Genomic DNA, 23,961 nt, shown 5'->3' with positions numbered 1-23,961 from the left:
TTTAGTGCTTTCTACTAGAGAGCACTTTTATTTTGGTGGGTTGGAAGAGCAGTACCATTGAGGGAAGGCAGCCATACTGCAGACCTGGGTAGGCAGTAATCATGGTCAAACCTCGATGAGGCTGTAGAAGATATGGGGAAGCTTTAAAAAAAAAATTAAGCACAACTTCACCTCTAAATGTATTTAAAGTGTTATCCATGAAAGCCCACAGTGTAGTCATTAAGATTTCCTTAACAAATGAGAAGATATGAAGCCACTCCCCTTTGAAAGAGTAGAACCTTATTCTGACAGAGGATGCTGTACAGGACTGCACCAAACCCAATGACAAAAAGATTCAGTGAAATTAATAAAAAACAGAAGCTGATCAATTGGTAATGTGTCACAAATATTTATGCTTGTATGCTTCATTAAGACGATCATCCCACTAACAATTGAATTCAAATGTTACATTTGAATGGAGAATAAACATTACGGATAAAAATGGCTATTTCCTTGATTATGTTTTGAAAGATTGAGGTCTGAAACTGGCTCTAGCCATTGACTGTATATAAGAATTGGACCGAGTGAGAGTGACGTCACCCATAAAAATGACTTCTGACTTCTGGTTCCAACAAAAATGAAGTCAATTCAGTCGCCTTATTTTCCCAATACAGATGTCGCCGTGTTGGAACCAAAAATTGTTAGTAAGCAGTGATTGGTCGAAGTTGGTCTGAGTCAACATTTCTATGGTAACCACTCTCACCTATCAGGAGTGAGCTTGTTAGATTACACTCTAGGACAGTGTTTTTCAACCAGTGTGCCGCGGCACACTAGTGTGCCGTGGGAGATGGCCAAGTGTGCCGTGGGAGATTGCCCTCATTAACTGATCTAAAAACATTTCCCATCTCCAGGATTTCAGCTCTGTGTTCATCCAAACAGGCCCTGATAAAACACTGAGGAGTTAGGAATATAAAAGATCGTAAAATACCTTTTCTTTGCGTTTATTTTATTTTATTAAAGACATTTTGATAAGAATGACGTACCGCGATTCAGCTGCACCTTCGGCTGTATGTTGGAAAAGTCCCGTGTTGGGGGGGTTAATCACATGTCATCGGTCTGACCAATCAGAAGTGCTTAAAGTCTTCACTTCCTTGTCCCGATTTAGCTCGTAAAGTCGCTCATTTCTAACAGAAATACCAGCTAAAGCTCGTCTTTATCGGTGTAGCTTCCCACAGAATCCGGTATCAGACCGTGGAACAAGTGAACAAAACAATGAAGCTCCGAAAACCGATCTTCGGCCGTTTTATGCACTACATTTCCCATGATGCATTGGGTTGTGAGAGTGACAGCGCAAAAGGAGATCTGTTGTTAAACGTCTTGAAACTAACGAACACACAAACTGTTTTTAAATCTTTTAACTTAACTTTTATTGCATCTTTTAGAAAAAAACAGCTGCAGTTTCCAGCTTTTTCTGCAACAATTATCTCAAAAATGCATGTGAGATTGTGCAGGGGCTGTAGATCAATACAGACTATGAGTTTCTCCTTTTTTTTAATTTTTGGATGCTGGTGTGCCGCGGGATTTTTTTTAAGGTTAAAGTGTGCCGTGGCTCAGAAAAGGTTGAAAAACACTGCTCTAGGATTATTGCTTTTTTGGACCAGCGGGTACTTCCTATTTGGAACACAATAGGGAATGAGTCACTGAGTCCAGCTTTCATATACAGTCAATGGTTCTACTGTTAGAATCACTATTCAGTACTGTCAAGAGACTGGCAACCCTCAACCCCTAAAACTATGCTTGATGGGATACTTCCTGACCCTGGCCTCAAAGTTCTGTGATTACACACAGGAACAGAACATTCTTTCCATCTTGGCATTTTCAAAATAATTGGATTGATTACAAATTAAATTTAAAAAAAAAAAGCAGAGTTTGAAAAAATAAATCCCTTTGAAAGTACTCCCACATCAAAAAAACAAACAAAAAAACATGTGACAATTAGATTCAGACAATTTAGGGGATTGTAATAAAGGAAAGACTGTTTGGCTGCAAAAACAATCACCCCATTAGAACTCCATGCATTTAAATGGCAAAGCAGGTGGTAAAAGCAAGCAGGCAAAGAGGTAGCAGGCAGGTAGGCAGGTGGGTAGGTAGGTAGGAAAGAATCTGGAAAGGATGACAACACTGGCAACATGGGCAATATGGCTGCATTACTTGCACATTCAAACAAAACTTCATACATGCATTGGGTGGCGGGACACACTTTATCTCATTAAAAAAATAAAAAATAAAATCACACAGGACAAATTGATCAGAAGTGTTTTCTCTAGACAGCATTTGGGAATGCCCCAGAAATGTATAAAAATTTAATAAATAAATGTATAGTTTCTGACCAAATGACCACATTTTCTTATTCTAATGTTCAAGTAACTGCAGGATTTAAAACGTGTTTTTCTTCTGTTTAAAACAAAATAAAATCTGTGATAAATGTAACATTTCCTGCAAAAAACATACTCAAAAGCACAAGAACTTCATAAAACCACTATCATGCTGTTGTTCTGTATTGTTATCTTAGCACCAGGTCTGTCATTTTTTAAACAATTGTGCGTTGTGTGAATATACATTATTTTTCTTAAAAACCACTTGGTTTTTACCAAAGCACAAAAAACAAATCACATTAATGCCAAAGAGAACTGTTTTACTTTGTGAAAATGATAATGAAAATAATCCTACTAATTTGCAGCTGCCAACACGTTTAGCCTCATTTCCCTGGAGGTCATTCAAATTATCTTTTTGTTTAGCAAATCGGTCAAATAATCACTAGCCATATTGCCCATTGCACCACATCCCAATCAGCCTGTGCATGAGGACCAAAGCAGTGAAAACAAAGCCACTGAGCATGGTGATTAGCAGTCTGAGCGCTCCCTCAGAGTGCCTCCTTTCCCAGTGCAGAATGGGCAAAAGCCCGACCCCTACGACCCCTAGGACTGGGACTGTACCATCAGCCTGCTGCTCCTCATGCCGTTGCTGCTGCCACTGCTGCCTTCGGAGTGTTTTGCGTTTGGCGTAATCATGGTCACATGGCGTGGCCACATAAGGAGGAGATGTCAGACCTGGAGTGGTTACTGCTGGAACAGAGGAACTCAAGGCATTCCCTATGCAAACTGGGGAACAATTAAAGTCTTCATCCATCATCGAAGGAGGCTTTTCTCTGAAAAAGAAAAGAAAAAGAAATAAGAGCATACATTCTACTGTGACTTTAAATGTTTTTTTTTCCTCTCATGAGCCACCCTCTCGTTTACTTTTCATTTGTCCTTGGTATGCTTGGCATACTTTTCTCTTCCCCTCTGGCAAACGGTCCTGTAGCTGCTTCAACTAGCAAAGTGAACAGGAATTCATGGTCCAGATCAGGCTTGTTAGCTTCCAATAACTTCAGTATGCTGGTGCTCAGTCGGAAATGCAACTGGAAAAAAGAAAAAGAAGATATTAAATTATTTGCATCTGCATGGATAATTGGTCTGATGTGAAAGATTCCCCAGTGGGCCTTCCATAATACTGAATTGATTTAATAAGTAGATTGAGTTTCAACTACAAACCACTGGCAGGTAGATTACCTCTAAGGCCTCCATGGCCAAATCAGGGGGATTATGGTAATGAATTTTGCGAGGGTACCTGGCAGCTTCTTCATGCAGATAATGTGCTGCCTGAAAGACAAGTTTGATGAGAGTCAACAGCCAAACTCAGTAAGTTAACTATACACATGTACACTACCAAAACACAGAGTTTCAAATGGACAAATGTGAGCAGGTTGCACTGCAGGCCTTTAAGAAGGTTTGCTACGCATGCCTTACCTGCATAAAGTCTTGTAATCACAGAGCTATGTCTTGCTCTATACATTGATCAATTTAGAAAGGAAAACCCCCTATAAGGAAGTTATGTTCGACTCTGTGGGTGCATTATGAAACAGCTCCAAGATGAGCACAGGGAAGATGGCTTCACAAAACGAGACCCACCCACACATTCATACAACTTTGTGTGTTTTGCTGTTCTGTGAAAATCTGCAATTTGGGAGCAAATTGTAAAAGGTTTTCCTAACCTTTTTGTAGAGCTGCAGATACTCCGCTGAAGGCTTTTTGCGTTTCTCTGCTATCTTCCCGAGCATGTAGTGTATGAGCCATTCCTCTTCATCACTATCACCCTCACAGCTAGAAGCGCCTTGGAAACAGAGAAACGCCGTCTCCAACATGGAGTCTTTCCTTTCCTCCATCTGACACAAACACAAACACACACAACTGGAACTTGGAATAAATCATTTTAAGTGGGCAAAAAACTAAATCATAAATAAAAAAATGTAAATGTGACAGTAAATTTCACAAATCAGACATTGGGGTTCACAGACAGCTTACAGATGCCTCACCTGCTTAACAACTTCTGGGGGAAGCTCGTTTCGCCACTGTTTCAGCTGGCGAGAAGCAAATGAGTGCAGCGCATATGAGATGGTACCATATTCAATCCACAGGGACAAGTTGGAGCTGTTTATCTCCAGGGCCCTCTTGAAGCAGTTCAGTACTGCCTCGGAGTGCTTCCATATGGGTACATCACTTTTCAGCTCATTGGAATTGAGCTTTTCCTGTATGCGACTAGCCCTAGCCAACGCCATACCTGCCCATGAGTCAAACCTGCAGAAAGACACTTTCTGTCAATTGCTAAAACGTTACAGTATACACAGTATTGATAAAAAGAAACACCTCAAGCCTACAGATTATTTGTTAAATTTTGATTTAGATTAGCAAACAATTTATTCCTTCAAAACAAAAAAAGTGAAGTGGCATGATGTTCAAAACTTGAACACAATAACTGTGCAGAGAAATCCTCTACCTGTTGGGAGATACACATATGTCATGCATGTAGAACTTAATGGCTTTGGTCTGTTCCTTGTTTTTGAAATGATAGTCAGCCAGCAGGTAGTAAATCTCATTGATGATTGGTGGTGCAGGGGCAGTGTCTGCAGGAAGAGAGGGGGCCTAAAAGAAATCAAAATTAAGCACTTTAGGAGTCATGACTCACAACAACAGGCCAGAGGTTATTCATTTCATTTTTATACATTTCTGGGGCATTCCCAAAACCAGAGGTGCTTACAAGTCCCTTTTTGCATGTTTAAGTCGTTACCTGTACTCCAAAATTAAGTCTCAAACCCTGGACCTAAAATGAACTTTTTGTTGTTGCGAATTGACAAACTACTTTTAAAAAAATTGTGGGGACACAATAACAGTGTTACTGCATTCTAGGGGTGCAACGATATGCTAAAATCTCAATTCGGTTCAATTCAGAATTTCATAGGGCTCGGTTCAGTACATTTCGGTTCAGTACTGCTGATTAACAAATCTACCTGATATGAACTACTATTTTATGAACTAATATTTTATTGTTATTTATTGTGTGTTTTTGTGTGTGTTTTGCTGCCAGACACCTGAATTTGTCTCTTGGGAGATTACTAAAGCTTTTATCTATCTCATTAATCCATTTATCCATCTTCTGTATTTTTTCGGTACAAAAACTAAAGGCAGAAAGAAATTGCTTACAAAAAGCATTTATTGGTTTTACATAACAATAAATAAAATTGACCTCTGTAGGTAATCTGCTTGATAAAATAAGAAAAACTATTAGCTGCCAGGAACCAAAAACTTTAGATACTTAACACTGGCCTGCAGAAAAACATTTTAACTTGCACTTTTGTTTTCTTGTAGACCCGTTTTAAGTTCATTAACAGATTGAATGCGTTACTTGTGGCATATGCTATCTTTGTGTAACAATGTCAACACACAGCATTCGACTTATCCAATTGTCTTTTCCCTTCGTGGATGCTGACAAAGTATTCCCACACAGGAGAGCGTAAGGAGAAGGGGGGGGGGGTGTCCTCATCTCTGCCCTCGCGTCTGCATTAGCCATATGCTGACATGCTTACTGTCCGTCACCTAATAGCGTCTCGAAGGAAACTCACGGCTAACATTACTTCCGCCTCGGCGCAAAGTTAATACAGAGGCGACCTGGGGGTTAGCCCCGCCTATAGCCACTAAGACTCATGGGAAGTGTGAAATCTTGTGTGTTGAATCCTTCACAATCACTGAGAGAGCTATGAAGTGAAGTGAGGTTCATGTTGTTACGCTGTTCGTGTATATTTATAATAAATTGGTTTTAATGCCGGAAAGGAGATGGACCAATCTATTTCTCTGTCTACTCTCTCTCAGAGACTGTTTGAGGGTGTGAGGAGTATGGGGCAAGGACAGTCAACGCAGCTAGTTAATTAGCAGCTCGGCTTTCGTTTCCCTGGTAGTCAATGAGTGACAAAGCAGCTGGGTCGTTACAATGTATATGCGGGGAAAAAAAGAAAAAAACGTACCGAAACGGTACAGAAGTGAACCGAACCGAAACTGCCATACCCAAATGGTTCGGTTCAACTACGTGTATCGTTACACCCCTACTACAATCCTAATGCAAAAGCACAGCCAAGATATTTTTAGTACATATACCTGACAGCGATGTCCAAAACCAATACATAAACCTCAAATCTCAAGCCCTTCAAGTGAAATCCCAAATGGTAAATGGTAAATGGCGTATACTTATATAGCGCTTTCTACCTTCTTATGAAGGCCCAAAGCGCTTTACAGTCACAGTCCCATTCACCCATGCACACACACATTCACACACTGATGGCGGCTCCGCTGCCGAACACTGGCGCCAACCTCCCACCAGAGGCAAGGTGGGGTTCAGTGTCTTGCCCAAGGACACTTCGACACATGGGCGTGCAAGGCGGGAATCGAACCTGCAATCTTACGATCATGGATCGACCGCCCTATCGCTGCACCCAGGCCGCCCCAAGTCAAATATCATCTTGTGAAACTCGTGTGACTCAAGTCCAAATCTCCATCTCTGAGACCAACATTCAAAACAATAGGAAGAGTGGCTTTGAATCATAATCAGGCTCCTGTTTCCCACTGACCTTTTCTATAATGCCTTCGATGTAAGCTGCCACATCCTCCATGGGTAGGATGGGGATTTCAGATTGGGGAGAGATACTTGCAAATCTTTTGAGAAGATTGGCCAGTTCAGCAGACACTGTACTTGTTTTATAACTGTCAAACTCAGGCAGTGATTTGGGTTTGAAGTACTGGAACATGAAGAGGGCGTCACCCCACAGGAGTTCAATCTGCAAAAAATTGAAAAGTTCCAAAGAAAAAGAAAAAGCTGAAGTTCACTGGGTTTAATGAAGAGCATTGGTGATAGTGAGGAGACTTTGTTCTTGTACTTTAGCTCTATTATTACAATCAGCATCCCTTTGTTTAAGTGCACTGACACTGGTTGAACGCAAACATTTTATATAATTTTTTTAGCGCTTACCAAGCTAAACAAAATAGTTCAGAAAGAATTGCTGACTTCAACAATGTTTTATTTACTTCATGTCTTTAAATCAAATATCGCTGTTTTTAAGAAAGACTGTTTTCCAGTTTAATTAAAATCCACAGGCTGTCAAACACAAAATTTGGTTGGCAGGGTTTCATAATAGCTGATTGGTTTGAGTGAAAAAAATAATAATTTAATCTTTACTTTGAAAGTGATAAATGAATCAAATTCATTAGCAAATTTCTCAAAATGCATTTGTAATACACAAAATCTAAATTTTAAAACTGAATTTGTTCGGTACATTTCACTGGCTCTGCGAAAACAGTTTTTTAGTTAAAACAGATTTAGAATGGAAATTTTAAAATAAAATGGATATGGAGTCCAATTGTCAATTAAATTAAGTCATAAATTTGCACTTGCACTAACACTACATCCCTAATTAACTTTTCAACTCTGTTTCTCTGCTGGTATATTGTAGCTTCCCAATTGGATTCTCCATTAAAAGGAGCAAGGCGAGAAGCAGTCCTTTGAGAAAAAGGATGGCAGTATTTCAATATACAAATGATATTTTCTCTAATTTTGATAATATGTGTACGGGTGCCATTTTTTTGACTTAACTAAAGCAATTTAATTTACTTGATCATTATCTCCTTTAATATTACTAATAATACTTCTCTTCTTTGGTTTAATGCTTACTTCAATTTACACTGACAACGTGCAACATTTAGGGGTAACCAGTCTTATTTTATTGGAATAAATAAAGGTTCTTCTCTAGATAGAGAAATACTGTTCTCTATCTTTATTAACGACTTACCAATTTTTTGTACAAAATGTAAAATCCATCTCTATGCTGATGATACAATTATTTACTGTTCCAAAGGAATCAACTCAGACATTAATGACCTTTTGTAGCAAGATTTCGATTCCATATAACAATGGCTGATGGATAATAACCTTCTGAATAATAGTAAATCATACTCTAGGATCTTTCAAAAACATTCTACAAACAAATAAGGAGTAAACCTTAATTTACACTTTTTGAATTCCCTTTCCTCCAGAGTCAACAAAATCTTTTAAATATCTTGGTGTCTGGTTAAAACCAAATTTATCTTTCCATCAAGTTAAACCAACATTTAAAAACTCTATCAATCAGCTAATTGCTTTAACTTACATGTAAGGAAAATATTAGTTTCTCAATTATTGCTCCCTTTTTTAAATTATGCAGACTCTATCTATTTTAATGCTATGTCAGCTCGTTCGCATTATCTGGATTTTTATCTACAATGTCGTTTTGTTCTTCGCTGCTCTGACTCACCACTGCTCATTATATGAACACCTTGGTTGGCTCCCACCATCACACAGAAGACAAGCTCATTGACTGCAATTTATTTTTAAATGTTTTTACTTCAACCTCCCTTTTACTTAGTTCCTTATAGTTCACAACATGATGTACGGCATCTTGACCAAGTTTAGTTTTCTGCTCCTGGATATAAAAAGCAGTCTGGAAAAAAAGCTATTCGTTATAGGTCACTTAGTGACTGGAATACTCTTCACATTGTTTTTGAGATTTTATTTTAATTAAAAAAAAAATTATTTGGAGTTTCCAATTTTACTTTTGTTGTATAATACTTGCTTTTAATTTTTGCTATTATTCTTTTATCCCCAGGGATAATGAGTTCTATTTTTATTTTATTCATTTATTATTATTATTATTTCCTTTAAACTTTAAATCATATTTATTTTGTGCAATTTAATTTAACAGAGTGGTGAATACAGATATCTGTGTTTGTGTGGGAGTCTGTGCATACTGTAAAATTAATTGTATTGCCTTTTTGATTTGTTTTTTCTTGTTCTTTTTTCTTTGTTTTTACTCACATCTACTTTGGTAAAAGTCTGCTATAGAGGACCCCCTTGAAAACGAGATGTTGCATCTCAAGGAGCTTATCTTCACCATATTTGTTTCTCCCTTGTGCTCAGGAATTGAAACTTTGCTTGTTGTTGTGGTCTTGTACTGCGTTTCTTTTTATTGTCTCTGTGAATATACCTGACTACCACATAATTGTCTGATTACACAATTAAACACCACTTTGATGATTAAAACAGTCTTTTTTAACACGCCTAACAAATTGAAAATATTAAATCAAAATTGTAACCTGTGGAGATGAGTGATCCTCAAGATACCGCGCCTTGCTTTTCTTACTGGGGTATGCATACAAGCAGAAGAAGCATTGTTCCAAGGCCATTTCCAGCTCCTCTTTAAATGGGTGAGTCTCAAATCTGGCAGCGGGTTGAAACTCATTTTTCAGCACTTCAACCTTTAACAAACAAGAATAAATGCCCAGCAAAATGAGTAAACATTGATTTAAAGAGCTTGACTAATAAAGAGTTTGTGGAGAAAGTTTGTTAAGAAACTTACAAAAAACTTGAGGAGTGCACCATCTGAGCTGCAGCATAAAGAGCGGCGGCCAAGATATTCATGAGCTGTACTTAAAAGCATTAAAGAGGAGGGCAGCATGGGCACGTCTGACTCATCTAAAAAATTAAAGATGAAGGTGTCATTAAACTTGAAAGTTTTGCTCAGTGTGCTAATATGAAAGGAAAATGTGTGGTTATGAAGGCAACAAACCTTCATCATCATCTATAGACACGTGCTGTCGGAGCATGCAGTCAAAAGCAGCCTCTTCATGTCTAATGATGCGATACAAAATGATCCAAGGAAGAACTGAAAAGAAATACGGCTCCTTGGGGTCATCTGAGGTGGTCATGCTGAGATCAATTAACTGGAAAGAAAGAAGAAAAGACAAAATAAACCAAAAATTTAAATAAAAGATAACAGTGTTGCATTTTCTTGACAGTTTCTTTTTAATGCACGTCTCTTTCATCACTTTCAGACCTGAATTAAATTGTTTGCGAGTCGAGCCACGCTGGAAAAGTGAGATATGTTGCTTAGAAGTTCAGTGTTTTTGGTGAGGCAGACTTCAATGCTATCCAGCAACTTTCCAATAGTTCTGACCCATTCTTCCTTGCTGGGGGCGGAGGCGTTTGGAGCAGAGTGGAGCTGCTGCAAAGACTCATTCAGTGCCATTTCGCTGCATTCCAAACACTGCTGATAGTCCTGCAGCTTCAACAGGGAGTTCTGGAGCAAAGGACAAGGAACACTTAGGACATAAAACCTTTTAACCACACAACAAAACTCTAGATTCAACATATATTCTTCTCATCACAGGCAGATGAGAAGGGGGAGAGAAGTGGCTTGAATAAATTAGCTTTTCTCATTTAATACAGTTGATCTACTCGATTCAATGCTATGCTGATGTTACTCCAAAGCCTGAGGAAGAAAAAATAAAGTTTTCAAAAGCTAAAATAATGATGCGTTGCTATTTGTTGCACTCAACTGCAGAAAATGAAAAGAAACCCACTCATGTTTTTGGACTGGAAAGAGGCTTTTTTGCAGTGTGGCTGACCTGAAGAAGCATAAGCTGAGCTGGACGCTCCGGTGCTGAGCTCACAAATTCCAGAGATTTGCTCCTGTTTCCATAATTAAGAGTAGGCTGAAGCAGACGAACAACTGACTTGAAGTCTGACGACTCAAAGAGACGCTGGATCTCCTCCAAAGACTGACAGCGCTCAAGTGATTTCAACCTTTTGTCAACCTGTCCATGGCAACAAGAGAAACTTTATCAAAATACATCACAGAAGGTTTTCTTTTAAGCACTATCAAATTGTAATCAAATTGGTTTAAAATGTTAGTGGGCCTTAAAAAAAAGAAGAATGCATAGAATTTAGTTTTTCTTCTTCTTTCAACTGCTCCCTTTAGAGGTCTCCACGGCAAATCATGAGGCGCCATCCTCCTCTCTCACACCAACCACACTCATGTCCTCCTTCACTACTTCCCCTTTAGTCTTTCTACTAAACCAGGGGTCCCCAAATGTTTTCTTGAGAGGGCCAAAAGAAAGCCACACATAACCAAATATTAATAACCCTTTCTGGGATCTTCACAGAAAGAAGAAAAAAATCAAAGAAAAATCAGGAAAATAAATAGTATGCTTTTTTAATGAAAAAAATAACACTATTTATTAAATAAAAATTCCAAACATTTGCAAAGACGCTTTCCATTGGAAATCTAATGGAAAGCGTCTTTGCCAAACACCATTAGCTCTGTGGAAAAAGTGTGTGTGTGTGTCAGCCTGGTGTCGGTGCTGGCAGTGCAGACTCTTCCTGGAAGGGGCTGTTCTCACTGGTCTACATCAGTTCGTGAGAACCCGGCCGATTTTGTAGCTTGGGAAGGGCTGGTGCTCAGAGCACAGGTTTTTAGAGGAATACTCAGAAACGGATCAAAATACCACGGGTCCTTTTCGTAAGAAATGAACATTATAACACACTAAAAAGCTCAAAAATTGATTTTGCGGGGTATAGTCCCTTATTAATTAGGGTGACTATTCAATAAAATGTTTTTTTTTATATATTTTTAGCATCAGAAAGATAAAGAAGAGAACAAACAACTGAGACATTCTTCATTTATCTAATAAGCGTCATTTTCACAGGTTTTGTGTTGAACTTCATATTCTCCTATTTTCATGTTACCTTTTAGTAAAAGTCCATTAAGAAGAAAATGTTAATTTATCAGCTTTTATCTCTATTTCTAAAAGCATGTTCATGAAGGTGGAGAAAAGAAACACATTTTTACAAAGAAATGCCATTTATCTTTCACTATTTTCAGAAAATCTTGATGTTTTTGAAATGTAAATAGTATACTGATTTGGAGAATTACTTTTTTATTTTAAGAAAAACTTCACAGCGTCTAATTCATCGATGAGTGGAGTGAAGTAAATGATAAATCTGTGTTTGGACTGTTCTTAGCCGTCACCTGACAGAACACATATAAACAGGCAAAATCTCTTTAAAAAAATCCAAGACACCCATTAAAAAAAAAAAACTTTTTTGACAAATTATTCTCCAATTATTCATTAAAAAAAATAATACAAACAATTCCAAAAATGTAGCCAATAAATAGACTGTCCTCTCTTGTCATAGTCCCATTGAGACTTCGGAGTGCTGCCATCTCCTAGTTTGTGCTGAACTTCACAAATAAAAATGAGCAGCTGCGCTTTGGCCTACGCTTCTATGCTCTCATCCAATGCTAATGGAAAAAAGGAGCCTAAACTCTTTTGTCTTCTGCTGTAGCTGGGTAAATATATGCATTTCCTTTTCACCAGTACAGTGTTCCCTAATGTCTCGCTAGAGTTACCTTCTAAAAATAACTGATGACGGTGAAATCCGCGAAGTAGGATTATAGATGTTGTAAGGCTGTTAAACTCCTCACTACACACTTTACACGATATTCTCAGACAAACCTTTTCACACTTCTCTCTCCTGCTATGCAATCTCCAAGATCTTGTTAAACGGCCAAGTCAGAAACTCTACTACCATCTTCTCTTCTAAATCCCTCTTTACCTCCACGGGTATGTTGTCAGGACCACCTCTTGAACCTCTTCATTTTGCCACCGAATCTCCCTGTCTGCCTTCTTCTTTCCAGATGACACACTCGGAACTTTCCTCTCAGTCCATGGAGTCACTAAACTGTAGCTGTCCCACATGACTGTGTTTTTTCCTCCCTAAAAACCAAACAATACTCTTTCTTTTCAGCTCCCATCGCTTGGCCCCCTGCTCTTCCCTTGTCTTTTTCATTCCCCTCAGTCTATTCTCCAATGTTGTCTGACTGCACTCTCCCCAGCCACAACTTCACAAAAACTCTTTCAGATTGAATCATCTGCACAAAATGTATTCAATTTATATGCTTCTCCCTACACTATCATGTTGACCTATGCTCTTCTCTTTACTGTAAAAATGTCTTCACCACTGTAATTTCCATCCTTTCAGCAAAGTCCACCAACAACCTCCCTGCTACTTTTCTGTCCTCAACACAAAACTTACCCACCACTTTCTCATCACTTCAGTTTCCCTCCCTCACGTCAGATCAAATCTGCCCCAATCACCACTCTTCCTTCTAGGAATACCATGAATCACCTCATCTATCTCCTTTCAGAATGTCCCTTTCTCAAGCTCACATCCTACCTGGGGGCCATAACCACTAACAACATTTTCTTTGCCTTCACCTACAGAATCCTTTTAGAAAACTCCTCCTTCAGGATCACTCCTGCTCCGTCCCTCTTTTCATCCACATCATAATGAAACATGGAATCTGAACTCAGTCAATAAGCCTTGGTTTCTTTCTATCTTGTGTCTTGAACACACACTATTTCTGCCTTTCTTCTTTCATGATGTCAGCCAACACTGTAGTTTGTCTGTCAAAGTCCCATGAATACTCCATCTCCTTCCACCAGCAACAGTCCAGTTTCCACTGTCCCTGATGGCGATTGTTCTAAACGTGGAACTAACCTACTAGAATATTTTCTTTTGTGATTTCCATGACCGATTTGGCTTTGGTTTAACATTTGATGCCCTTCCTGACACAATCCTCCGTATTATGTAGTTGCACTGTTGCAGATCAGTTAGCAACGTAAAAAAAAAAAAAAGCACTTTTTTACTGACCTCTTCCAAAGATATAGACGCATCTGCATGCAGATTAGGCAAGCTCACTGTGTAATGTTTCTCATTAGGTGTTTTTGGTTTGCTCTGCAACAGACCTGTGCATACATCATAACTCTCAAGGGCAGAATCCATGTCTCCCTAAAAAAAAATAAAACGCAGATTAACAGGATATAGCTGACCAAGTAGAGCTGTGGAAAGTGCTTAAATTCAATTAAGTACCACCCCCAACACACACAAAGCAAACTTTACCTGCAAAGCCAAGAATCGAGCCTTTAGCCAGTAGACACGCACCATGAGATCTAACCAATCATCCCCAAACAGATCTCTTTGAGAACAACCCAGAGCGAGCATCAACAAGTCTCCCTGGAAGTGCTGCCCAGGGAATTCTGCATCCGATCCATCTTTTTTGGAATCGCATGAGCTTTTTCTTGGGGTACCTGGGTAAGAAATAAAGATGTGACTAATGTACTAACGTATTTCATTAAGTTCAGTTTCAACAACAACTAAAACAAAAAAACTATTTTAAGTTTGGTCTTGGAGAAAACACGGACAGAAGGGAAACTACTTGATAAGAACCCAATTGTACTGCAAAAATGCATGACTTAAATGCTAATGTAAAATAACACAATATGCCACTTTAGACATGATGACAGGGAGGTCACCGACTTACCGGCTTTTCCTTTGTTGAGTAACCACTGTTCCAACTGCAACTCCATACAGACCAGACTCATTGTCAACATTTCCTATAAATGTAAGACATATGAGATCCGACATAAAGGGTCAGTTTGGCAGCAAGATGAAAGGCAAACTGAGATGCGTAAATTCAAAATGAACCCCCGAATTGGTTTGGACACTGCTTTGAATATTAAAAACCTCATCGCAAACTTATCTTTGATATAATGGGAATCGCTGAAGTAAATTTGATTTGATTGTGAAGAAAAAAAGGACAAAAATTTCAAATTAAAAAAGTAACTTGCTGACATTTTAACATTTAGAAGTTTACACTTATTTCAAAAATGCCTAAAAACTCTCATTATTGGGAAACCAAAGACCTATTACTGCAGAGGATTTTTTGTTTACTTGTTGTGCATAGAAAAAGGTAGAACATTCAGAAATAAAACCCTTTCCTTTAGTTATACTAGTCACCCATTTGGAAAACAGGCATTTCTCTGTTTAAATGACAAACAATAACCATGTGGCGGCATTAAATCAGGTAAAAAAGTTTTTCTGACGTTACCTGGAGATGTTTGTTGCTGCAGTCTCGCAACAAAGGGTTGGGGAGGCCACTGCTGTGTTTCCTCCAGGTCTGATGGACCTCCAGCACCACAGCAGTCAGCCCCTGAGGCCACTCCTCCATGAACTTCTGACCAACCGCTTTTAGGTAATGCATCATCAGATCCAGAATACCACCATTGCTCATATTATTGACAAAAAAGTTATGGACATCCTGTTGCTCTATAGATAAAAATCAAAAAAGAGTTTTTTTGATTGGTTGAATAGAAATCTCCACACATAAAAACGCTGTTTGGCAAATTCATTCATTTTCCAAGCAGAACCCACCAGATTCCATGTATTCCACTGAGTCAACTGGCAAACAACTTCCATGCACAGGCTGAATATCCTCCACCCTCCCATCGCACCGACTGTCAAGATTACTTAAGCTCTCATCGTCGTTGTCAGGGTCAAATTTCTTAAGCCTAACAAAAATGATTAATCAGATTTTAAGTCATGTAATCTCATATGAACTCAGAAACCTTGAAGTTAATTCTCTGGATGAGGTACCTTGAAGGTAAGTATTTAAATAGCAGTTCTTGAAAATCAACCTTCTCCTCCTTCTTGCATTTTGTGTTTCGAACGCGTGCAGAGCGACGTTTGGCCGTTTCCCCGCTATCCTCAATCCCACGTTTCCTTTTTGGCTGCTTCTTCATTCCATCTGACAGAGAAACTTCCATACCTGCAGCTATGACATTATTTGAAATGTAAAAACATGTTTCATATAACAGCTTCCTGAAGATGCCGTATGGGAATGGAATACACAAATACTGTTGACGTAGACTACTAACCAGCTGGGGGAGCAGAGGTATTAACCTCTACGGCAGCATGACTCAGAGTAATTTGAGGTTGAGAGCCCGGCTGGGACAGCACGGCGGGTTCCAGGAAGGTTACAGGTGGTAGGGATGAACTGGGGCTGCTGCTCAGCACTGCTGTCTGCCCCACACTGACAGGACTCATTGGCTGTGGGATGCTCTGGAATAAACTCATGTCCCGGTACTCTGACAAGTCTATTCTGCGACCGAGACTTGGACGAGGATGCTCACATGTGGTCTGATGCTTGTACATTGCAAGAAGGCTTTCACCAACATGCCTCCACCTGAGGTTAAGCAGAGGAGACACTTGAGATTCACGAAAGGTTTAAGAAAACGTAAAGCTGAATGGAACTTCTATAAATAAAAAGCTCTCAACGCAAACTCGTACAGCAGAAGAGTTTAAATTTAAAGTCAAACTCACGACAAGCAGTGGATTGGCTGAATAAGAACAAGGTCGGGTTTGGGGGCACAGTGAGAAAGAGCCTGCCTGCGCCTCCTCATCTCCAGTGCCTCCTGCACAATGGATCTGTGCTCCTCCTCCTCCACTTCCACATGGTGAATAGATGTATTACTGTAACCCACACAAAAATAATTGCAGTAATGTGAAAGAATGAAGTTGCAATTAGACCACATGATCACAGCAGTAAAAGGTGAGTTAGTTTACCATTTCATGAACATCTGCTGGGTATCCCTCTTTAAACAAGGTTGTTCCTGAAATATTTTTTCCTTCAACACCAGGCCTTTTGTGTAGCAATGATCTTTCTCCAATGCTTTAGCAATAAAGTATAAACAGTCTGCAAAAAACAAAGCAAACAAAACATTTATTTTTGTCATCTTTAGATTGCTTTGATTTTAATGAGCTCATATTGATGATTTACATACAAGTATAGTCGCTGAGTGTGTACAGAACGGTAATAAGGTTGTCTAGACAAGGCCAGTGGTCCGGGTTACAATGCAATCCCTCCTCAAATGCATGACGAGCCAGGGGGATGCGCACCAGTCGCACGGCCACCAGCCCAATTTTATACCACATGTTCACATCAGTGGAATCCAACATCACTGCCTGGGAAAAGATAAAGCAGAAAAAAGTTTTAACCAATGGTGTTATTCACTTTAAAATGATGTAGTAGTGGAAACAGTCAAGAGTATATTTCAAATCATAAAAATACAAATATTTATTACCTCCAAGTAAAATTCCATTGCCTTTTCAAGGTCATCACGAAATGCAGCCATGCTTGCCAGGTTTTTAAAAGTGGAATATTTTAGCATCAATCCAGGATGCTTGAGGCCCACTCTCTGATCTTCTGAGGGTGTTGCCTAAAACCAGCAAGAAAACAATCCATTTGTACTGGGAGTTTACAGAAGAGAATAATTGGAAGATCATATTTTGCAAAGAGATGTATTCCCCCTTTACCTCCTTGAGCAGAGGAGTTTTGAGAAGCTCATGGTAGGCTTTGGCGGACTCTTCAAACTTATCATGTTTTTGCAAATCCAAGGCTTTGTGATACAAAGCAAACGCCTCAGCTTCCTGATCAGGGAAATAAAGCAAAATATTGTACTGGACAGTACAGAATGACTCAATATGACTAGTTTTATGTGATATTTACTTGAGCCTCTTTTGTTTGACTCTTGCTGCTTCTCAAAGGGTCATGAGACTCATCTGCAGCTGTGGAAGCAGCATTCAGCGCAGCAATGCGAATCTGTGGAACATAAAACTGGGACATTTGAACACAGCTCTACAACAGACTGGGTTAAAGTTCAACCACTACTGTAATTTCTTACCATTATGATCTAAAGGCTGGTTTTCTGCCCTCAAACTAGCTTGGGATTTTTGACTAGTTCTGCAGGCTTTGAATTAAGCAACAACACATCACTTCTGAAAAAAAAATACAAAAGAAAAGTCAGCAGCTTGAAAGGTTGCAAACAAATCAAACGATCATGTCATCTGTCTGCTGTTTATGGATGTATGGGTGTTTAATAAGGATTCTGAGTGTATAAAATTGAAAAAAATAAATTGCATTTAAGTATCTTTATATTTAGAGTGTTCTGGGAGTAAGCTAACCTCTATCTGACCTAAATCTAGCTTAGTTAGCTTAACTACAGACCTGAGAGTTTTTTGTGCAACTATACGTCAACACCAGTAAAAATAAACAAACTCTAAAACCACTTGATATAAATATAGACACTCGTTCCAAGACGATTATAAATCCTTAAAGTTGGTAACGTAAAGAGTAAAGCAGGGTTTGAAGGAAAATAAAAATGTATGCTAACGTTAGCATGTGTTTACCAGGATCCATCTCTATAAAAGTAAGCGACTTACCGCTCATTTTCAGTAAACGTATAACTATCAAGTCAAGAGAATTTGAACCACGCATGTAAATCTCACACGGGCATAATAATAAGTCAAAGAGCCGAACAAAAAAAAACAATTTCTTCTCTATCCTTTGTTGTTGGAAGACGTGAATTTCACAGCGCAATTGCTAACCGCTAAGACGGTGCTGATTGGTCAATATTTTCTCAACGAATCTGCTCGACCAATGTAATCATTCGATATTGCAATGCGCTGTAACGTCATCGCAGACAGGTTTGATGTTTAATTTACCGCCAAAGCACAACCCAGAAAGTTTGCACGGGCCATCTTTTCTTTGTAAATGTTTCAGTAGTATTACTGTATTATTATTTAGTAGTATTATTGGGTATTATTGTGAAAATATTAATCTAAACTCCCTCAGTATCGGGAATATGACGCATTTCTGTCATGAGGTGAAAACAGTGACAGATAATACTCCCTTCAAGTTATCAAGCAAACCAAATAAATATTTGATATTCTCTCCGCCTAATATCTATTTGGTTTTGAAAGGAAAAATATTAATTTAGGGTTTTGTTTTAAATTAGTTTAGTGAAAAAGTTTAAAGAAAATATTGCAATTATGACGGAAAAATCTTGACTAGACATATCACTAACAGTCTGACTAACAAAGGGTTAGACTTTGCTAATAAACTGAATTGTTTAACTTTTAAAAGTCTGTTTATCGCAGCCAAATAATGCCAACACATGGGAGCAGTTTCACAAAGGTGACAGATTTTCAGTTAAGATCTAGTGAAGCTATGTCTGCTTCTTATGAAAAGAGCACAAGAGCAGGAGCAACACTGAAATAAATGATGAAAAGTTACATTTTTAAAGTTTACTTTTTTCAGCAATTTATTGTTGTTGTTTTTTTTAGATTATTACTATAAATAAACTATAGATTTCAATTTTGACTGGAAACATTTGTGAATATGATCAAATATATTTAAAAAGTGCCCCCTCCCCCTAAAAAAAGATTAAATTAAATAGTCCGTGGGCGTTGGAGCTGTTCATTCAGCCAACAAATAAGAACAGCAGAAAATGAAGGTGCCTAGATCACTGTGCTAATTTCCCTCAAGTTTTTGTCAGTTGCCAAATTTGGCCACGGGGTGGCAGCATTGCCCTGCTGCAGCAAAAAATATTTTACATTCTGCTGCTTGTTCTTTACAGCAAATCTGCTGTATGTGAGAAAAGAAAGCTAAAGTCTGATCTTGCACGTTTTATTGGTTACTGTACTCCACAAAAAGGAAAGCTTATAAACAGATTTTATTACTCATAATTCATATTCATCCTTTACTTACATTGACAAGACATGACAAAACATGTATTTGATGTTGACATGAACATAATCAGAATTGTTATGCATTAAGATACTCCTGTATAACAGCTGATGCAATATTTTAAAATGATATCATACTCTACAAAGCAGTGCAGCACAATGATTGTGTTCTGAGCCACATTTCCATTACTTTAAAGGCCATGTCAGCCACCATATGTACATTTTGCGCAATTTCCATGTATGAATAAATAGTGATATACAAAATTCATATGGGTCGTCCTTTGTTGATGTGTGCATATGTCCGTCAATGATTTCGGCTGACTTCTTCCGTGGTTTTAACGCGGTTCAGTCGTGATACATCTGTGAAAATCTCACGTAAAGACCACAACTGTTCTCACTCTTTTTTTTTTTTTTACATATATTCACATATGACCAATTTTCATCCATGCAAGATGTGCAAAATGTACATACAGCCTTAAAGAGCTGTTAAAAATAAATATTTAGGTGGAATCAATATATTTGATTGGTCTATGTTTCAAAATGGACTACCTTAGGTTATTCACAGAGTTAAGTACCTGGAGTTTATGCATTCACTTCTCTTGAAGTCAAGAATAATAAAGGTTGTAGACACACAGCTCAAACTCTGCAAAAAAAAAAAATGCAAAAGCTGCTAAATGGGGGAAGAAGAAAAAAATTTAAAAATGCAATATGTAATTTTTAAGTGTGTGCAATTTCCAAATGTAAAAGAAGATAAAATGTTGCTTTCCAAAAATACAGGAATGCATTGAAAAGCTTGATAAAGTCTGTAATATGCTATCATAAAGTTTGTTTTGAGTTCTATCCACTTCATTATTTTCTTATGTGTCTGCTTTTGCTTTAGGTGGATGACGATGATCATCATTTTTAAATAATATTACTCACATCAAATTAAAGGTGAACATGCACAAAAGAAGCACTATCAGTTGGTTGTTTCAGAAGTTTTGTAAGTGGGTGGTGAGATTTAATGAGCATACAGGTCGTTTCACTAACTTTTTATGACGTTATCATGTTTCAAACAATAATTTCTGTTACTAATGTATGTTTTGTTTTATTTTTTTTATGTGTTTACATATGAAGTATTCTTTTTTTTTTCATCGTTGTGTCAAAAAAAAAAACTTAAAATCAGACAAAGTGTGATTAAAAAGTAAGAACCAGTGTCACTCAGTTTGTGGAACAGCCTTCCCAGGGTTTCTGACTTCTGACTTGTGGCTTCTTGTGTTGTTGCAATAATAGATATATGTGACTTGCATGACAAACAGGCAACCACTAGAGGGCAAGCTCTTGTTTTAAATTGTGTCATATTTTATTTTGACTTTACTACAGCTCAGTTTTTTCCCTAATTTATGTATTCTTTATTTCACACCACCATTATTGCATTATTTCAGAATTATTTTTTGCTGACGCAAACATTTTTGGGAGTTTGCATCAATTTTTTACAGAACCACAGACAAATGATGCTGAATGGTGCAAAGCTATGTTGCAGTAAATGGGACTGTTTTTTATCATTGTTCTGTCGTGAAGCTCTAATAAACACATGAAAGTAGTATTGCTGATATTGATGGTGGGACGGTGCAACATTTTCTGCAGTTGTGGGAGAACTGCCTTCGTCCTCGCTGACCCCAAGCTGGTGCAGCTCCTTTTTGTCCCAGAGTTGCTAATCTCTGCCTCCTCCATCCACCCTGCGTTTGTCCTCACCCCTCCCCATCTCCGCCTTGGCTGAGAATGGCTGGCTGGCAGGCGGCATAATCAGTTCTTTCTGTCAGCAGGCTTGCAAAAAAAAAGCTGACGTCATAGTCATTACTGGCTCTATAAAAGTCAGCGTAATGCAGAGTCCTGTGCAGTCAACCCAGCTACCTTCCTTGACACTGAGCTGCCCATTTTTCAAGTCATGACTTCGACCGGCTTTGACCCTTACCTCCCATCGACTTATAAGAGGAGGGTAGTGGGGCGCACTGCAGGTTATGGAGCTACAGGAGGAACAGGACCTCGATCCACATACTTCACCCACTCGGCCCCGGTAACATCCTATGCATCTTCACGTAGAAGTTATCCAACCTACACCAGGGGTTCTTCAAGCCACTCCACCTTACTTTCTGCTCCAGTGATCTCAGCTGCCACTGAGCTGCGCCTTGACCAAGCAGCACAGGTCAGCTCTGAGTTTAAAGTACTGAGGACCCAGGAGAAAGCTGAGCTCCAGGGGCTTAATGACCGCTTTGCAAGCTTTATAGAGAAAGTCCATGAATTGGAGCAGCAGAATAAGTTGCTGGAGACTGAGCTCTTGTTACTCAGGCAAAGGCAGACTGAACCATCCAATCTTCAGGGCCTGTACGAGCATGAAATCCGCCAGCTCCGTGCTGCTGTTGAAGAGGCCCGCCATGAGAAGGAAGCGGCCCAGAACCACAGGGACGAGATGAAGGATATGCTGAAGAACTTCCAAAAACGCCATGAGAAAGAAGTTCTCGGACGAGAAGAAGCAGAGAGTCGGTTCGTGGATGCCAGGAAGGGGGCAGATAAAGCCGCACTGTGCCAGGTTGAGCTGGAGAAAAGAACGGAGACCCTGCTAGATGAGTTGGCCTTCTTGAAAAATCTTTGTGAGAGTGAGGTTGCAGAGCTGCAGGTGCAAATTCAGTTCAGCGCAGAGATGTCAGTGGACATGGAGGTCTCCAAACCAGACCTGTCCACTGCTCTCCGTGACATTCGAGCTCAGTATGAGAAGTTGGCTCAATGCAACCTGCAATCGGCTGAAGAGTGGTTCTGCAACAAGATGAGTGTGATGACTGTAGGTTCCACTCGGAACACTAAGGGGGCAAGGTGCAAGGATGAAGCTGAAGAGTACCGCCGGCTGCTCAAAGCAAGAACTCTGGAGATTGATGCCTGTCGTGAGATGAACCAAGCCCTGGAAAAACAGCTGCAGGAGGTGGAGGAGAACCAGAGTGCTGAGATCTCTGCACTGCAGGTAAACTAAGACACTGTTTCTGTGATGAGCAGAAGCGAATGAAGACAGGAAGATAATTGCTACTGATAAATTGGTCAGTAATTTAGTCTTAATTTCTTCTGCCTAATATTTTATGAGTCATTTTATCTCATGTTCTTTTCAAATATTTTTTGTCTGTTTTAAACAGGATGCTATAGAGGAGCTGGAGGAGGAACTGAGGGCCAACAAGAATGACATGGCTCGCTATTTGAAAGACTATCAGGACCTTTTGAATGTGAAGATGGCTCTAGATATTGAAATTGCAGCATACAGGTAAGTTTGAACTGCTTGCACTGTGTTGTGATTGTATGGTTTAAGTAAAGATTTTTTCTGCATTTCTAATTCCATTAGGAAGCTTCTGGAAGGAGAGGAAAATCGATTAAGTGTGGCCGGATCAGGATTGGTTTCCCTTTGCCCTCAAAACATGTACACCAGTCCATGCTTTGGAAGAGTGCAGGTCTCCACTCAGTCCCAGCTGAGCTCTGCTGCTCCGTACCTGATGAGCACCCGAATGTATTCACCACTGCGTTCCACGAAGGAAGAAATATCTGCGAGTCTGATGCAGGAGGCAGAGGCTAGCCCTCCGAAAGGGGAGGAAGAGCAGGTGGAGCAGAAGGAGAAGGAGCAAGAGGAAGAGCTGGAGGATGAGAAAGAGGGAGAGGAAGAGGGAGAACAGGGCGAAGAGGAGGTGGAGTGTGTAGAAAAAGAGGAGGAGGGACAAGAGGAAGAAGACAAGGATCCAAGTGAAGGTTAGTATTATTACTGTGCCTAATGTATGGATCCATGAAGTAGTAAACAATTTATGTTGATTTTCCTTCCTTATTGCAAAAAAAGAAGGGGAGGGGGGAGACAAGGAAGATGAAGAAGAAGAAGAGAGCCAACCTGAACAGCAGAAAGAAGAAGATGAAGGTGATGTGAAAAAGAAGGGACAAACAGAGAAAGATGAGGAACCTGAAGAAAAGAATGAAAAGTTAGACAAAAAAGTATAGATTTGATATGATTCTTTGGTTCTTGGTACCTAAAAAACTCCCATTCACAGCAATTATTGTCTCTCAAGCTTATCCTCTGAGTGCATCTACTGTAACAGCAAAAAAGTTTGACTGTAATGACGAATGGTTATTGAATAAGAAAAAAAAGTAATTTGCAAAGATTTGTTTGCAGGTGCTCAACTGTCACTGAAATGTGGTTGTACAACTGCCCTTACGTGCAATACTGTGTCTGCCTTATCAAGTCCCCACTGAGTCCTGTAAGTCCTTGATGTGCTGCACGGAAACTCCAATAAAGCCTTGAAGCTTTGTCTGCATAAA

General features: G+C 39.2%; 2 protein-coding genes across 8 annotated transcripts in view; one reads left to right on the top strand and one right to left on the bottom strand.

Annotated features, from left to right (window-relative positions):
• cabin1 (calcineurin binding protein 1) overlaps nucleotides 1–18,583 on the bottom strand; it is a 46,068-nt gene extending 27,485 nt beyond the window's left edge. For 2 of the 7 annotated variants that reach the window (XM_011479449.4, XM_023958652.2), the window contains exons 1-28: nucleotides 18,337–18,582; nucleotides 17,799–17,892; nucleotides 17,624–17,716; nucleotides 17,431–17,544; nucleotides 17,199–17,333; nucleotides 16,899–17,079; nucleotides 16,681–16,810; nucleotides 16,438–16,587; nucleotides 15,993–16,300; nucleotides 15,712–15,889; nucleotides 15,490–15,626; nucleotides 15,167–15,384; nucleotides 14,600–14,672; nucleotides 14,179–14,366; nucleotides 13,930–14,067; nucleotides 10,842–11,030; nucleotides 10,271–10,513; nucleotides 10,004–10,157; nucleotides 9,794–9,909; nucleotides 9,531–9,692; nucleotides 6,977–7,183; nucleotides 4,855–5,000; nucleotides 4,394–4,655; nucleotides 4,073–4,243; nucleotides 3,591–3,680; nucleotides 3,279–3,439; nucleotides 2,976–3,187; nucleotides 56–121 (exon numbers count right to left, since the gene is read on the bottom strand). In XM_011479449.4, coding sequence (XP_011477751.2) covers nucleotides 56–121; nucleotides 2,976–3,187; nucleotides 3,279–3,439; nucleotides 3,591–3,680; nucleotides 4,073–4,243; nucleotides 4,394–4,655; nucleotides 4,855–5,000; nucleotides 6,977–7,183; nucleotides 9,531–9,692; nucleotides 9,794–9,909; nucleotides 10,004–10,157; nucleotides 10,271–10,513; nucleotides 10,842–11,030; nucleotides 13,930–14,067; nucleotides 14,179–14,366; nucleotides 14,600–14,672; nucleotides 15,167–15,384; nucleotides 15,490–15,626; nucleotides 15,712–15,889; nucleotides 15,993–16,300; nucleotides 16,438–16,587; nucleotides 16,681–16,810; nucleotides 16,899–17,079; nucleotides 17,199–17,333; nucleotides 17,431–17,544; nucleotides 17,624–17,716; nucleotides 17,799–17,801 — 4,225 coding nt within the window. In that variant the 5' untranslated portion in view covers nucleotides 17,802–17,892; nucleotides 18,337–18,582. Of the gene's footprint in view, nucleotides 1–55; nucleotides 122–2,975; nucleotides 3,188–3,278; nucleotides 3,440–3,590; nucleotides 3,681–4,072; nucleotides 4,244–4,393; nucleotides 4,656–4,854; nucleotides 5,001–6,976; nucleotides 7,184–9,530; nucleotides 9,693–9,793; nucleotides 9,911–10,003; nucleotides 10,158–10,270; nucleotides 10,514–10,841; nucleotides 11,031–13,929; nucleotides 14,068–14,178; nucleotides 14,367–14,599; nucleotides 14,673–15,166; nucleotides 15,385–15,489; nucleotides 15,627–15,711; nucleotides 15,890–15,992; nucleotides 16,301–16,437; nucleotides 16,588–16,680; nucleotides 16,811–16,898; nucleotides 17,080–17,198; nucleotides 17,334–17,430; nucleotides 17,545–17,623; nucleotides 17,717–17,798; nucleotides 17,893–18,336 lie in introns of all 7 variants that reach the window. The other 5 variants (XM_023958655.2, XM_078952696.1, XM_023958654.2 and 2 more) reach the window with 4 other exon arrangements.
• A 2,914-nt stretch (nucleotides 18,584–21,497) lies between these two features.
• On the top strand, nucleotides 21,498–23,961 carry neflb (neurofilament light chain b). Its single transcript, XM_004072544.5, has 4 exons — nucleotides 21,498–22,636; nucleotides 22,803–22,927; nucleotides 23,006–23,403; nucleotides 23,489–23,961. Exons 1-4 carry the CDS (start codon nucleotides 21,569–21,571, stop codon nucleotides 23,641–23,643), a joined length of 1,746 nt encoding a protein of 581 aa, XP_004072592.1. The 5' UTR covers nucleotides 21,498–21,568; the 3' UTR covers nucleotides 23,644–23,961.

This window comes from Oryzias latipes, chromosome 9 (assembly GCF_053564925.1).
Source record: "Oryzias latipes strain Hd-rR chromosome 9, Olatipes_Hd-rR_3.1".
Taxonomy (NCBI): domain Eukaryota; kingdom Metazoa; phylum Chordata; class Actinopteri; order Beloniformes; family Adrianichthyidae; genus Oryzias; species Oryzias latipes.
Note: the sequence above shows the minus strand (reverse complement) of the source record. Positions and strands in the feature narration are given on the sequence as shown.